This window comes from Neurospora tetraspora (genome assembly GCF_033439725.1).
Source record: "Neurospora tetraspora strain CBS 560.94 chromosome Unknown B0H65scaffold_4, whole genome shotgun sequence".
NCBI classification, from domain to species: domain Eukaryota; kingdom Fungi; phylum Ascomycota; class Sordariomycetes; order Sordariales; family Sordariaceae; genus Neurospora; species Neurospora tetraspora.
The window spans coordinates 4142720-4159083 of NW_026944386.1; the positions used below are offsets into that span (position 1 = coordinate 4142720).

Sequence of the window (16364 nt, forward strand, 5' to 3'; positions counted from 1 at the left end):
ACCTTGGACCGTCAGGACTACTGTTAAGACTGTCAAGACTGTCAGGACTACTGTTAAGACTGTCAAGACTGTCAGGACTGTCAAGACCGTCGATGCGGGCACGCTTGTTATCTGCTAGCTGCTAGTAGTTGATGGGAAAAATGAGAATTGGCTAGTGTCAGGAAGGACGGGACGTGGGCTTGGGCTGTACGATAGGAGTGGTTCTTATCTGTTTGGGTCAATAAATAGAAACAGCAGTATCTTCCATATGTTCACAAAACACCGAGGGGAACATCTTTGATACCAAAAAGCACCTTAACGGGCCAGAGTTGATGTAAATTGTTGTCATTGATTTGATCCAAGCGCGCGCGGGCCATGTAGTTGACCATTTCCTCTAGGTCTAATAACCATATAGAAAATTTAACCTCAACTTCACCAAAGTCCATATTCTAGTTCTCGCATCAACGAGCCCGGATAGCAAGATACACACCAAAACACAGCAATAACCAAGCACCATCAAAATGACTTCCAAAACGTTCTCTTCATTTAACTCAACTAAACCAACAGCCTGGTATCAAACATGCCCGGCAACACAACAAAACAGGCAATTCAATGCAACGCTTCTCTCTCTTCCTTACACAAGCAGTGATACAACTTTTTACAACCTGCGATTCACTCCTCCCACATCTCAGTGTCCCAAAACTTGGTATCATTCCATCTTTGACTCTTTCCAAATGTCTGCTTAAGCCTCCTTCTCTTTGACCTCCTCATCCTTAGCCTCCTCAGTCGAAGGAGTGGGGTCAGCAGCGGGAGTGGCGGTGATGGTAGCAGTAGTAGTCGTACTGGTAATCGTAGTGATGATGGCCGCAGCAGCGGCGTCAGCTGCGTCGTGCTCAGCAGCAGCCTGATCAGCATCTGCAGCATCTGCAGCAGAAGCGGCAAGAGCGACAGGAGCGACAGGAGAGGCAGCCTTAGCCAACTCTTCCGTGACGACCGTAGGAGGTACCGTAGCTTCCCTAACCTTCGTGATGGTTTCCGTGACCACAGCCTTTACCGCCTCTGGTTCGGTGGCAGGTTTAGCAGCTTCCACGACTTCCTCTGCCGGCTTTGATGGCTCCTCCACCGCCTCCTCCGGTTCCTCAACGATGGTATCGTCATTGTCATCCGCCGGTTCCGTTTCCGTTTCCGGTGCAGGGGTCTTTTCGACTTCGGCGGGAGGTTTCGCTGGGGCATCAAGGTTGGATGCGGGTGGAGACTTGGGCTCAGGCTCGGTTTCCTTGACTGGCTCGGCCTCGGGTTCGGCCTCCTTTGCGACCGGTTGAGGAGTAGCGGCTTTCTCTTGCTCGCGTTCCTTCTCCGGCCCCGGCTCGCCGGCCTTTTCCACCTCCTCATCTTCTTCAACAGTCTTTTCTGTTGCCTCATCCTCAACAGGCTTATTTGTCATCTCGACATCCTCCTTTTCACCATCAGCCTTCTCCTTCTCCTTTTCTTGACTCTTCTCCCTTGTCTGCGCCGGCTGAGCCTCCGGCTCCAGTTCCATCGTCACATCCCCATCCTGGTCCTTCTCTTTCTGCTCCTCAGGTTGCTTCTCCGGTTCCTTCTCTCCCTCTTTCTCCTTCCCCTTGGGCCCCTCGACACTCTCACCCGGCTGATGGTTCTCCTTATCCTCATCAGCCGCAGCCTTCCTGCCAGTCCCGGCTGACGGCCACCACTTGCTACTCTGCTGGCCCTCATCAGACTCCTTCTCACGCTGCTCCTGCGGCGTCCCGCTCAATCTAATCTGTCCCAACTTATTGAAACTCGAAAATGGCGGGCTTTGTGCGATCTCCCGAAGAGCCTTGTTTATTCTATCGCGTCTGGCCTTGCCTCTCAGTCGGTTCACGGGCTGCGCGCCATTGACAAGCCAGCGAATGTCCATGATGGCGAAGCTGAGGCCGTCGTGCGACGAGCGTGAGTAAATGCCATCGCCTTCTTCGAGGACGCTGCCCCATTCGCGGCTCTTGATGCCGAAGCGCGTGGTGGAGGCGTACTTTTCGAGCTTGGGGAGGATGAGAAGGGTAACGTGAAGATCGCGGTTGGCTGGTACAGCCATGGGGCCGTTCTGAGGGGGTTCAGAGTAAACCTCCGAGCCAGCCTCGTCTTTGACCGCCTGAGGACCATTACGCATGCTCGTAAGAATGTCGGAGGCGTTACTAACGGCCTCGTCCAAGCCCAAAAAGGTTGTGTCCACCTCCTCCGGCCACTCGCCTCTGAACCAACCAGCATGGATGCAGGCGGCGATTACATCCGAGTCGTCGGTGTAGATGTCGGTACCCCAGAGAGCTCTCCTGGAAGTGATCTCCTCCCGGGCTTCAGGGGTGAGATGGGCCTTGCTAATCTTCACCGTCAAGGTGCAATTTTCCTTGCCCTGGATCAAATCCCATGGCAGAGGCCGGGGGGTCGACTTGAAAGGTTGGCGAGGTGGCCGTTTAGTGCGTGAATCCTGCCTCCGCGATGGCGCCAGCTGAGGGTCGTACACAACCTCACCCAAGTGTGACCGCGGAAGATTGGCCACACTTTTCAGCACCTCTTTTGATTTGACCTCATGCTTGGGCTTGGGGAGTTGGACCGGAGGGGGACTCGGGGGTTGTACCGGAGCCGCTTTGGCTGGACCATTGTTGGGATGCGGCACCGATCGAGGAACGACATGATGATGATGGTGAGTTGTCGGCAAGTCCTTGGCGAGCATCGCGTTGGGCGGAGGCACGGATGTCGCACCAGTCACGTTCTTGAACGGAGTATTCCCCATGAGCGCAGGCCCAGGGCCTTGCTGGAGATCATGCCGATGATGGTGGTGGTGATGGCTGGGTTTGTTAGTAGCTCCCTGGGACAAGAATGATATAACATCAACGTACTGATGATGGTGGTGGGTATGATGGGTCTTGGCTTTTTTGCCGCGACCCCCCACGGGAGTCAACCTCCCTGTGCTATCCTCATCTATTCTGGACTCGTCGTCCTTGAGCTTTCTACGTTTACCACGGCCGGGGCCCTTGACTCCAGGCTCGGCAAGTTCTTGGGGCTGTGGGACTCCGTCGGAATCCTCACGGCGCATCAAGCTGGCTCCAGTGAAGGGAAGCTGCTGCATTCCAGTGGGAATTGGGCTCATGGCGCCAACGCCAGTACCGATTCCGGAAAACATACGTCCGAATTCGCTCTTGATACCAGGTTCGCCTGTTGGGCCGGCCAGCTGGGGTTGGGCACCCTGCACAGCTTGGGGCAAGGGCGAAAGGCGACCCTTGCGGTTTATCTCCTGAATGCCCAACAAGTTCCGCTGATGTCCAGGAGGAGCCAGTTCTTCCAAATGACGACTCCTTGGGGAACCGTACAACGAGCCCGTACCCACACCACTATAGGCGACTGACGGAGGGGGCACAGGCTGGTCTTCTCTGCTACGAGGGGGAAGCTGCTGGTGTTGCATGTAATAGGGATGCTGATGTTGCTGCTGCTGCTGCTGTTGCCGCTGCTCCATATGCATCATATTCATCCTTTGTCGGTCTGGAGACTCAAACTGCATAGGACCCGGACCATGAGCTGCCATGGAGTGTTGCTGATGGGGCGGGAGCGACGACGGAGGATACCGATCAGGCGGCGGACCCGTAGCATACGACGGGTGGCCATTGTACGGGGGCGCAGTGGTCACCGGATGCTCGTGCGGATGCCTGGCCATGTGTCCGGGCTGGTCGTAAGGGCCTCGTGGCTGTTCAAAGCTCGGCCTGTGCCAATGACCTTGCTCTCGTGGATCAGGAGGTCGACCAAACTGAGGGGGAGCTCTCTGGTGCTCCATCTGGCGAGCATACTCGGCTTGTTGCATCGGGTGTGGCCGTCCAGCGTCACTCCCCGACATGGTCCTCTCGCGGCGCTCCCTCTCACGCATCTCCTGATATTCTCTTTCCTGGCGCTCCCTCTCTTGTCGTTCCCTTTCAGTCATGAACCGCTGTTCCTCGTAATTGGGCACTCGAATGGGGCGCTCGGGGTTGTATTCTTCGACCGCTCTCCTGTCCTCCCTGTGCCCATACATGTCGTTTGGCGGCGGTCTACCCATTTCCATGGGACGTGGCGGAGGAGCGTTCGGGAAGGATTTGGGCTGACTGTTGGGCCGCGGCGGCACCCCGGTCCCAGCCATACGTGCCTGCTCCCTTGCTTGTTCTGCAGCAGTTAGCGGCGGTCCCCTATTGCTATAGACCTGCGGTGTACCATAACGCTGCACCTCCGGGGTGTAGCCACCCGAAGGCGACGCAGCGATGCCCGTCCTAGGGTCCCTGGGATCTCCTCTAGGATCTCGTGGGTCTCTAGGATCGCGCGGATCTCGAGGATCACGCGGGTCTCGAGGGTCGCGGCCATCAAACAGTCTATGACGGTCGGGTGTTTGTGGTCGGCGGAAGCCAAAGTCGGGGCCTGGACCGCCCATCGTGTGCATTCGGGGGGATGCATGCATGGGTTGGTTATACGGCGGACCTGACACACCCGAGGGGGGCCCAGGCGGGTATGGACCGGCAGGAACACCGGGATCGCGAGCTGGGGGAGGGCCGCCGAGCATAGAGGAGATGGACATGCTGCTGCCGGAGCCGGTCCTTGGCAGAGTCTCTAGGGCAGGGAGCTGGCGGTCCCTAGGAAACGCATTCGGTGGCCCAATCGCGACCGGAGGTGCTCGAGGAGGTGGGATGCCATAGGATCCACCCATCTGGTGCGCATTCGGCGGCGGACCTTGTTGAGAAGGGTGTGGCGGCTGCGGTGGCTGCTGCTGCGGTTGATGAGGACCCGGATGCTGTTGCAAGTGTTGCTGGGGGTGTTGTTGCGGATGCGCTTGAGGCGGCGGTTGTTGAAGCTGCTGCTGGTGCGACGGCGGCGGGGGACCCTGAGGAGGCGGCCCCTGCTGCTGCGGTGATGTGGGCGGCGGCATCGCGCGATTAACGGGGCCGGGCCCTGATGTAATCGAAGAAGCGCTCGGGTGTCGCGAATGCGCCGGGGGCATCATCGGGCCGGATTCGTGTCGCAAATGCCGGGGCGGACCAGCGTAGTACTGGGTCGGATCGGAGTGTTTGCGCGCGTGCAGATCCGCATGAAAAGTCGAGTGCGACGGGTGGGCAGAGGGCGAATAGTGCTGCGACTGCGGCGGGGGTGGTTGCTGATGCGCTGGTTGCGGCGGGGACCGATGCGATGGTGGTTGATGCTGCTGGTGCTGCTGGTGCTGTTGATGATGATGGGGACGAGGATGTTGCGCGTGTGGTTGAAGTGGCGGCTGCGGTGGTGGCTGCGATGACGCGGGCGGGAAAGGTGGGCGACCAAAAGCGGTGGTGGTCGTGTTTTGGGCAGAAGCTGGAGCAGCGTTCCCGTTCCGTGAAAACGGGAGCTGTGGCGGCGGCTGCTGCTGCTGGTGTCTTGGATCCATCGTGTTGAAAAAGTGGAATGCCTGCTGGGAAAAGGGCGGAGAGGACGGACGGACGCTCGGCTACAGGTACCCGCGGATCTCCAGTTAAAAAAGTCGAGAAGTGGGAATAAAAAAAAAACAATGACGACTTTTTTTTCCAAGTCCCTGCGCCTAGACCACCTCACGATCCTTGACTAGGGCTGCACAGCGGCTGGACACCAAGGTGAAGAGAGCACAGAGCAACCTGGCAATCTGAAGAGCCTCAACACAACTTGACGGCAGGACGAAGACTTGGGATTCGAATCTTTTCACTTTGTCGAGACGCCTTAGCTGGACTGACTGGAAGGTGGACGATGGAGCTGAGAAAGTTGCTAACCTGGCTGGGACCTGGAGTCGCCCTGTGACGGCGCGCCCAGACGAGTGACGGGGATGCAACTTGAAGAAAACGCGGTGCGATGGGAGGATCAGTCAGGACCCCGTCTCTGTCAACTGACTTGGCGGCACTGAGTAGTAAGTAGCAACAACCAACAACTGTCACTTGAAAGAGACGGGAGATTGTCAAGATGTGGTGATGATGTGTGCCAAACAAGGGAAAAGAGCACAAGGGCAAAGAAGTGGAAGGACGGGAGTTTGTTGGTTTGTTGCAAGGAAGGTGTGCCAGGCCAGGTTCGAATGATGGAAGTGATGAATGGATGGACAGATCGATGTGCCCGCGGTCTCAGCTTGGCTTGGGGAAAAGCATAAATTTTGGTGTGTGGTGCCTGCGGTGCCTGCTCCAGTCTCTGTGGTCAGGTCGTGCGCACTTTGTCGTGCGTGTACCTGTGGTGCGCCCAGAAGTGCGTCGTGCCCCAGTCACCCACCCCGGCTTCACAAGCTCATCAACTGCACGACTGGAACGGTCACCCCTGGACGTTGCCCACGGCTGGTCCCCGCCGCCCAGGCTAAGTTATTCTGGGGAAAGGTTGGTCGGGGCAAGCTGCGTGACGCGTGACCGCCCGACGAACCTGCATTCGGTTTTTTTATGCCACTCGTCTTTTTTTTTTGTTGTGTTTTTCTCTCCAACGATGGTCCAACCCCAGCGTCTGTTCTTGCTTCTTGTTCGTCTTTCCCCTTTCTCTTCGGTTCGTTGGAGACAACAAAGGCACAGTTGGCTCAGTGTGCGCCAGTCCCCCAGCCGTCTTTATATACTGTAAAGACTTGGAACCCAGAGACTGGATCGGTGGTGACAAGGAGACAACAACAAACAGTACGTGGTCTGAGCTTTATCTGTACAATGGGATGAAAGCCACTTGTTATTGGGCAGTTACACATGCGGAGTCGAGAAGCAGATGACCGGAAAGGAAGGCGGACAGCGAATTCGCGAAATTCGAGAGGTCGAGAGCGAAAAAAGAAGACGAAAATTCTGAACAGAAAAAGGAAAGAAGCCGAAGTACTCCGTACCACGATAGCCAAGACAGGGATTTGGGGCGGACGCTAGCGCTTTCGGTGGGTGTGTTTGACAGCCGGGACAACGGGGATGACAGGGATCATTTCTGTCATTGGATGAATTCTTTTCACAGGTGATGATGTGGCTTGAGCGCCTTTCCCGGACTTCAGGGTCTTTTCAAGATGATGAAAGCTCTTATCAACCTTTCTTCACCGGTTGGGTAGTGTGTTTATAAGATCAGATCAAAAGTCGGATCAAAGACGACATTCGGATGAAATGGAAGTTGGAACCCCCAACCCCAACCCCAAGGCGACGTCGCAACCGAAAGGCGGCATTGACAAGAAAAAACAATGTCGATCCTGTCACGACAATCAGGGCAGGCACGGCACAAGAAGCGGCCAACCACACCAAACCAAACACGGTAGGGCGCAGGGCCCAGGGGACCCGCTCCATCATATCGTCCACTTTCTTCTCAGGGGAAGAGCGCCTCCTCCACCAGAACAATGAGGGGTAGAGACTCGAGAATGGTCGAGGAATGCGGGCAGGTGCGGGCAACAAAGCAGCGAGACCCGAAGGAGGAGTCGTTGGGCCGTCAAATGCAACCTTCCACTTTTCCCAATTCATTCTCCCCTTGCTACAATCAACCCTCGCTTTTTGCGCCAAACATGAAATCGACAAACACCGTCAATCCCCATCATCCCATGCTCCCGTGATGTCTTCTCGGCCCCTACCTTGTATCATCATATCATCTCGTTACCTCTCGGGACTTGGCTGAGGACCACAGCCCCGATGCCCCGATTGTCTCGAATGCTCCCGCGATGCGATGCGATGTGATGCGTCACGGCCATGCCGCTGCAGTGCTCTGAGGCACAGATATACCGCCATATGGCATTTGACTGCACACAGTCGGATGCTACGGAAGAGGATGACCATGCCACCATCCCACAGGCTCGGAACCTTATCGACCGATATCTTATCAGCTGCCTGCTACTAAACCTCAGACACGAAACACACGAATCACGTTGACCAGGTAAACGGTTTCGGGAATTCTCTGTCATCTGGAATGCATCCATTTGCTAACAAACACCTTTCTCGTCACAGCCAAGACGGACTTTCCCCCGTTTCCCTCCCTCCCGAAACCTGTGGGGACGGCACGTCAGGCACAGCAATCCCATCTCATCCCTAGCAGCTTCGTACCACATGGGGCATATGCCAGTTCAACACCGGCCTCGGTGACGAACCAACAATGAAGAGACGACCGGAAACTCAGCTGGTAGGTGCCCGATTCAACAAGATGGAAGCTATCGAGCCTTGGCGTGGAAGATATCGACAGGCTTCGGTGCCGAGACTGAGGACTGAGGACTCGAGACATTAACTGGCCGTTTGCTCAGCTTGTATACACCTTGGAATATCTCATCTTGTTCTCGGGGAGGAAAAGCACGCTAAGGCAGGGCAAGATTGACAACTTGAAGGTAAGACTAGGTGGTGTAGGAAACATGAGGTAGGTGCATAGGTTCATGTCTACCCTGCGCCGTGTTACACAACTCACTCACACCTTGGAAGAGTGTGTGAGGAGCATAGTTAAACTTCTTCCACTTGGAAGGAGAAAAGGCCATGTTGTCTTCCAAGTTTCTGAACTTCGAGTGCCTTGACCAAGTGGGAAAACAGATACTCGGGGCTGCAACAGGGACGACATGAAGCACCAGTGCATATGTCGAGAACGGTGTACGCACAAAGGCCCGCTGCAAGGCAATGCATCCCCATCCCGTTGCCCATGCATTCTACCAACTCGCATCTTGTGGGAAACCTGCATAAGCAGTCATAGATACAGCAGTCATCAAGGTCGGCATCCTTAGGATATCTGATGCATACACAGCCAGGCCGATATTACCATGAGCTTCCCGGTCATGTATGTCTTTCCTCTCTATATCACAACCGTAAACCGGCCAAACAATTTCTCCCTTAAAGCTGGATCTTCCCCGTTACGTTTTCCTCCTGGAGACAATCTCGCGAAGTCGCAACCACTGGAAGGCCGGAGTTAAGAACGTACCTACCTGTGCTCTCCAAGTCTAAGCCTCATGAGGCACTTGAGCACCGCATCACGTATGCACATCAATCTGGGATATCAGCTGCCTGAAGTATGCACCCGTTACTTGATAAATGTGTTAAACATGGCATCGACACAAGGCAACTGGCCAATGTCAAACTCGCATCATGATCTCCAATCTTCGTCCATCGCTATTCAGTACTATGTCGGGCCCAAGAATGCATCCCGTGCATATGTTAGTCCACTGCGGCAGCAGCAGCAACTTTCAGCACCTCAAACTGCAAGCGATGCTATGTAAAATGCCAAGTTCCTCGGTCTGTACCCAGCGTGCCAGCTTCTCTGCAGTTTGCACTCTGGACTTCACCTGTTTGCGTGGGTGCTACATTTGCCTCTCGGTAAAGTTGACAAATTCACGTCAACAGCTCCATGTAGGTAGACAGGGCCATCCCCATTCTCGCCCGGATATCAAACATCAATTCCATCCTGCTTAACTCACAACGGCCAATTTTCCAAGCATCTGGTACCCTGGCACCGTCCATTGCTCGACCAAAACTCCCCAAGTCCTGCCCGTCGGGTTGCGTCCGTACAGGAGGTCTACACCCTGACCAGATCCTGACCAGACCCAGCCACCCAAGACATCCTAGGAGGCCCATCAAGACAACCTAACCTGATCCATCGTACCCTCATAAGACCAATGGAGTCCTTGACAACTTCACTGAGACACGGCGATTCGAAAGCCCATGCTTCCTTTCCGTATGCAATTAAATCCCCGTTTGCGTTTTGGGTAGTGTCTCATGCTGTGATAAGCGAATGAGGTATGCTTATTTCATTTTGAGATTTCGAGATTTCTCGATTTCGAGGGCGGGACTTCCTGGGCTTGGGCTGATTATGTTGAGGAGGGTAGGGGCGGGGATCTTGATCAGTCCCAGCAAAGAAACCTAGACCGCGCGAAAATCCACTTCCACTAATAATGGGTATTGTCAAACTAGGTATGTAGATGGGGTTAATCCCCAGTACATACCTTGGGGCATGCATCCATGATACGTCGAAGGTCTCGAGGTTGAGGAAGTTGAGCGGGAGTCCAAGTCGGGTCGTGAAAGGAGGCTCCACTACCTAGCGGGAAATCCGACCAATCAACTAACATGGTTTTAGGTTGACTCCGTCGCTCGCCGACTTCCTCATAAGGACAAAGAGTTCACGGACAGCAGGAGACGGACCACTGGCTGAAGATCGATCTCTTGCAAGATGAGTTCACCACAATCCACATCACAAGAACGCAATATAGGAGTATTGAAGTAGGGATTCAAGGTCATTAGGTATTACCGTCCACTAACAATGAACAAAATATCCTAGGTACTACCACTGCATTAACCCCTAATGGCTCATCATCCTCATCCCATCATTCGATCATTCCTCATCATTACACCACCTCTTCAACACCAACCCCATACGCATTTAAGCATTCTTAACCCCCGGCGCCGCAAGAGCCAACAACTTGTCAAACTTGGGCGTTCCCAACCCGGTAACGGGATCCCATCCCTCCGTAGCATTCCACTTGGCACTTCCGCCCTCATCAGCCGCAAACTCCGGACGTCCCTGGCACCCAGTACCCGCACCATCAACGATATCAGTGAAAGCGCTCGGGGCAGCATAAAGCAACGGGTTAATGAATCCCAAGCTCGGCAAGCCGCGGCTCTTGCGGGCAGCGTTGAGCAAAGCAACAACACCAGCGAAGGCCGGGGCCGAGGCAGAAGTACCAGACACGCCGGCAAGACGACCGCCGATGTACACAGCGTACTTATACGCCTGCGCGCTCACGTCGGGGAAGCCACGGCCCTGGTTGTCGAAGAACTTGCTGTACGTGTTACCGATCTTGCTGAGGTACTTCTTGACGGCAAGGTCCTGGTACATGGGGCGCTTGTGGTACATGGAGAAGCCACCGGAAGAGAAATAGACGGCCTTCTCGGGGGCAGTCTGGTAGGTTCCTCCGACGGCGGTAACCCACGGGCAGGCGCCGGGGAAGGTGGGCTCGAAGTAAGTGCTGTTGGTGCCGTCGTTGCGGATGCAGGCGTTGCCGGGGCCGGAGTCGCCCGAGCTAAAGATGACCGACACGCCGCGCGCGCCGAGCTGGCCGATCATGGAGCACACCTTTTCGGCGTACTCGCGCGGGACGGATTGCTCTTCTTCGCCGTACGAGGTGGAGAGGGTTTGCGGGAGCTCGGAGTTCGAAAGGGACAAAAGGTATTGGAAGAAGTCGAGGTAGGGCTCGTTGGAAATTTCCGGACCGGGCTGGTTGGCGTCGGGCACCAGGGGACCGCGCCCGCCGGTGGAGTACTCGCGGATCGGGATGGGGTTGGAGACGGCGAGGATGTATTGGAGGTCGAGGTTGGCCTCGACTGTTGGGGAGGGGGTTAGTGTGCTGTTACAGAGTGGAAGGGACAGGGGGCGGAGAAAAGCTTACCTCCGATCTTATCGGGAGACTGATCGTGGAGACCACCCTTGACGAGCTGGACGGTGTAGTTGCGGTCAGCAGCCTCGGGGACGAACGCCTTGGCGAACGAGGTGAAATCCGCATAGTTGGAGTACTGCTCGAGGTACGAGGCGAAAGCAACAGTGTTCTTCTCAGAGGCGGAAGGCTTGTACTTGATGTTGTACAGGGAGCGGATCTGGTCAGGGTAGATGCAGCCGGTGCAAGTGGGGTGGCCCTCATCAGCGGCAACCTTGACGTTGGCAACACCCTGGGTCTCGGGCTCCTCGTAGATCTCGAAGATGGTGGAGGCCTTGGCGGCGAGCTTGCCGAAGCGGGTGGTGGGCTGGATCATGTCGACGTGGACATCCAGCTCATCGGGAACGCTGTACTGGAGAGTGCGGAGCTTGGGGCCGGTCTTGTCGCCATCCTGCTGGTACCAAGCGAAGGTGGTGTTGAGCAGGTTGTTGGCCTTGGCGACCGAGGTGGTGAAGGAGACCCAGTCGTTGTCGACCTTGCCCTTGATGCCGTTGCGGTTGAGCCACTCGGTGACGGCATCCGTGGTCTCGTCCGAGGGGGCGATCAGAGAGCGAACCTCGTCGCTGCTCAGGTGCATGCCATACTGAGGGTGGTTGGGGGTAGACACGCGAAGGATGGCCGCCTCAAGAGCATCGGACTGGTGGGCGGGGAGGGCGATCTTGAGCGAGACGCTCTCGTCGGCCGAGGCGGCGCGAACCTTCTTCCAGCCCGAGGGGACGGAAGGGAGGCTGCTCTTGACATGGGCAGAGGCGCCCGCGGCGAGGAGGAGGACGGACCAAAGCATGATGGTGATGGTCGACTGGTGCCTGGTCTGGTTGGACTGAGGTGCGACTGGAAGGAGGGGGGAAAAGGGAGAGAGGGGGAGGATGGGAATGTTATATACTCGGAGCTACATTTATTATATGACCCGTGGATGTGTGGCAATCTGTGTGTCCACGCAACTCCCACTCTCTTGCGGACGGCACGGGTATTTTTTGGAGTGGCAGCCACAACGGATGGACCACTCGTCGTACGCCGTACAGAAAAAGCGGTAGAGACAGTCTGAGGTTGGTGATAAGGGGAACGCGTTGAGCTCCTCCCTTATTGGGTTAACGTGCTCCCTGCACATATTGGACCATTGAACCTGGCAAGATGCAAACCCGGTTCGGAAGGAATTCGTAGCTCAACAGCGATAATCCGGCACTGTCGTGTTTCCGGGCGGTGGATGGAAGGGTACAAGCTGGCAAGGTAACGTCAGGAACCAAAGAGGAACAGAGTGACAGCCAGGAAAAGGCGTGTTTGCTCCACACTTGGTAGTCTCTGACGACGATCGGAATGGGCTCCCCCCAGTCCCATTAACTGGATGTGGTTAACTTGGGGCGGCCTATTGGCAAATAAGGGCAGGTCGATAGGCCGTCACTCCAGAGTCTCGGATTGTTGGATGCTGGTCGATGCTAGTCGATGCGGATCTGTTGATGGAAAGAGGAAGGTGACCACGGCCCGGGGCGGGAGAAGGTGTCATTGGCCAATTGCACCAAGGTAGGTACACGGAAGACTGTCACCGTATGCCCACGCGCCATACGAGATCTCTTATGCAGAGTGCAAAGTTACAGTTTATGCAACAGAACAATACTACCATTGGACTGGCGAAGGCTGGTGTATTTTCTGCGGTGTGCCAGAAGACGAAGGTGGTAGTCATATGGGATGTTGTTGGTCTGGCTGTTGCTGGTCATAATTTCATTTGGTTAACAAAGTTCGTGATGCGTCATCTCATCATCACAAGATGGGTGAAACGGTTGTACGCCGTTGGCATTCTGTAACTGAGTTCACGATGTTTGGCCTCCATCGCATCAACTCACTGCCACTGGTGTGCCTCGGCATCTGCTTGGCAAAGCTTAGCCAGACGGGAGCAAGCTTGCTGTCAAGTGTCTTGTCAAATGCAATTCCCCATCGCAGCTTACCATTTCAGCGGGGACTATTGTCTCGAAGACATGAATGTCGATCTGAGATGTGCATATGTAGCCATCGTCGCGCGCGTTTTGGGATTTCAAGTCTTGCTGGTGTTTGCTGTTGATGACTGACAGAGGAAGATCTTCATATGTCCTCGTCAATATTTTGTACGACATGCCTCCCATACGTGCCGGCGCGCGATGAATGACATGCCAACGCTGACCACGGTCCCCACTTTGGTGATGGTTGACCTTCCTCGTTGGGACATGGTTCTCCGCCATCTCTTTTCGATTCTCAAGATTGGCTTCTTTTGCAAAATCGAATCGTCATGGTCGATGGCGCAAGAGACTATCGTATGGAAAGGCGGAATTGCCCGATGAAGAAGGAAGGGAGAAGAACGGAGAGTCGGCATCCGTGTCTAGATGAAACCGCCATCACCCAAAGTCGTTCTTGTCCCAAGTTTATACATTGCTTCCTCGCCCCTTTGCCTCCTCCTCACTCCGAACTGAGTGACGACCATATTTTATTCGGTGACGGTAACGGTTGGCTGCTTGGCTGCTTGCCAACTTGCTTGGCGGTCAGGGTTTGAACGGTGGCTGCTGTGCCGCGAGAATCGCAAACTCAAACATCAAGAACGGTTTGTTTTGTCCAGCTGCTTATTTTCAACGGTTGACGAAACCGATGCGATTTTCGGTTCCAAGGTCCGGAGAGTTATTTTTGTGCTCCTCGACCGTCGACGAGATGGGATGGGATGGCATGTCCTCCGGGCCGTTCGGCGGTGTTTTTCATTCAGGGACCAGGCCCACAGCAGTGGACACCATGGCTTGCAAGTGGAAACGGTCCGGAACGCTACCGGATCTTTCGGCAGCGGCCTGGATCTCGCTTCCCTCCGGATCGCGGTCATTTCTCCGATCACACAGCGGGTCACAACGGGCCGTCACGACTCAAGCAAAGTTCACCGCCGTCTCCGGGCCATCCACGGACGGACTGATGTCCGCAGTGGAGTCGGACCCATTAGCCCGGATGCGCACGGCTGAGAATGGGACAAGGCAATCTTGCGACGAAAAAAAGGACCGAGGCACAGGGCCGGGAAATGCCTGTCAGCCCCATCAACACGCCGCAGGGATTTTCCTGGACTCATCTGGATGTTCTTGACAGGCACAGAACCAGCAGCAGAAATCAGACACTGTCGCGAATGACGCCGGCAGCCGAAAGGAAGCTCACGAGAGACCGGTTCATGTGAGGACGCGGGTTGGCCTGTACGACGTCAGGGAGATGAAGATAACCATCTTGCTCCTCTCGCTGACCCTCACTGACCCCCAGTGACGAGATTGGGGAGATTGAGGCCGGTTTTTAGGGGATACAGGTAGGCGGTGTCTGATTGGCAAGGTGCCTTGTGGTCTGTGTGCCACAGCAGTTCTACCGTGACTTGTGAGGAGGCGGGAGAGCGTGACCTTTAACCACGCCGTCATGCCGCCCGTTCATGGTTGATGGTTGAATGGCTGATGGTAGTGGTGGTGATACTTGGTCTTGGTTTCTTTGTCCCACGTTGGACAAGCCAACTTGGATGCAGCAGGAATAAGATGGGCATGTGCTCACTTGCAGATGGAACTGATAGGGCCATGATAAGTACAGAGTCAGGTTCTGGGTTGTCAGTGGTGGAAATCTGGTCACACTGCTCTGGTGTTCATCTCCCTCTGGGTTCTGATGGGATTCAAGATATCGGACTTGTAATCCGGGCCGTCTACTGCCTGCTGCCTGCTCTTGGCCTGGTTGACCGTTGCCCGCGACGGGTATTTCACCGGATGTTTACCTGGCTCACATCGCCAACCAAACTTGTCAAAACCAGGGAGGACGAAAGAGATGGGGGGAATAGAGACCGAAGTGGTCCGTGCACATACCCCCAAGACGAACCAATCGACCAACACCGCTCACAGTCTCCGGCGAGGAGTGGGTTTGAAAAGGGATGATATGTACTATCTTTCAAGCTTATCTCCAAGAAGCGTGAGACGAGATTAGACGACCGACCGTTAATCTGTTACCCGAACCCTTTTTACCGGCTGTTATGGTGTTGTTATTTTCGGTTTCTTGGACATTCTCGGCGACTTGGCTTCTCCTATTTACGCTTTCGTTGGTATGTAAAGTACCTACAGCATCGGATCCGAAGAACACCACGGCTTCATCGTCAGAGGGAATGCATCAGAGGCTTGAGACTGAGAGAAAACAAAAATAGGAAGATCCTTGTTGAGGCATCTTGATCTGGTACCCCAATTTCTGCGCAACCCGGGACCAGCACTCTATACTTTAAATTTGGCTCTCCACCCGCTGCATCCACTCGTCTCGTCGGGTCCTGGACCCTAGGTCAACTCCAAATTGTCTATCAATCTGGTACATTTTGTACGCATCTGGCAGTGTTGTAGAGTCGTGCCGGGGCGGGTTCCGGCAGTCGCTAGTACGATGGACACGACCGACACCATGTAATGGAATTAAACGTGGTTTCGGTGTTTTACCTCCTGTGTTGACTCAATCTCAGAATTCGATTGTTTTCCTTGCATCTTTTCACCCTTTACACTCACCTTTGGCCATTTCGGTCTGACCCGACTCTCTCTTTGTCCTTCTTTCTTTCTTCGTTCCATTGTTTGCGCTCTGCCGTGTCCGGGGTCTAGATCAACCTCTCCGGTCGAGGAACGTAACCATACCGGAGCGGTACCTCTATCTCCGACCACATTCGCTCACGTCCCGTCACTCGTTATCCCATCCTTTTTTTCTTCTTTCAGTCTTAACAAGTCCGAGATACCACACCACACCGCACAACGATCGATAACGCAGTACGTCCTCACTCTTGGTCGTACACTGTATACCGCCCAGCAGGTACCATCGTGAACGTGCCTAGAGCCCCTAAAGCAGCAAAGACCCCACATGATTACATCCCACTTTCCAGCAACTTGGTCTCCTTTACGCTGCTTTTCGCGATATCGACGCCGTCATTCGCTTCCAGCTTCCAAGGCCCCTACTCGTGCCTTATCAACCAACATTCTTAGCTGAAATCGCGGAGTCGTCGTGGGAATTT

The 16364-nt window shown here is 55.0% G+C and overlaps 2 protein-coding genes across 2 annotated transcripts; both read right to left on the reverse strand.

Moving 5' to 3' along the window:
• Positions 1-315: 315 nt before the first annotated feature.
• B0H65DRAFT_574668 (uncharacterized protein) lies at positions 316-4990 on the reverse strand (the record flags this gene model as incomplete). The annotated part of the gene is made up of 3 exons (XM_062830591.1): positions 316-1581; positions 1624-2822; positions 2874-4990. The coding sequence occupies 3 exons, from the start codon at positions 4988-4990 to the stop codon at positions 722-724; spliced, it is 4176 nt and encodes a 1391-aa protein (XP_062682200.1). The 3' UTR covers positions 316-721.
• A 5324-nt stretch (positions 4991-10314) lies between these two features.
• Positions 10315-12149, reverse strand: B0H65DRAFT_549271 (peptidase S8/S53 domain-containing protein; the record flags this gene model as incomplete). The annotated part of the gene is made up of 2 exons (XM_062829647.1): positions 10315-11255; positions 11321-12149. The coding sequence occupies 2 exons, from the start codon at positions 12147-12149 to the stop codon at positions 10315-10317; spliced, it is 1770 nt and encodes a 589-aa protein (XP_062682201.1).
• Between the last annotated feature and the right edge of the window lie 4215 nt (positions 12150-16364).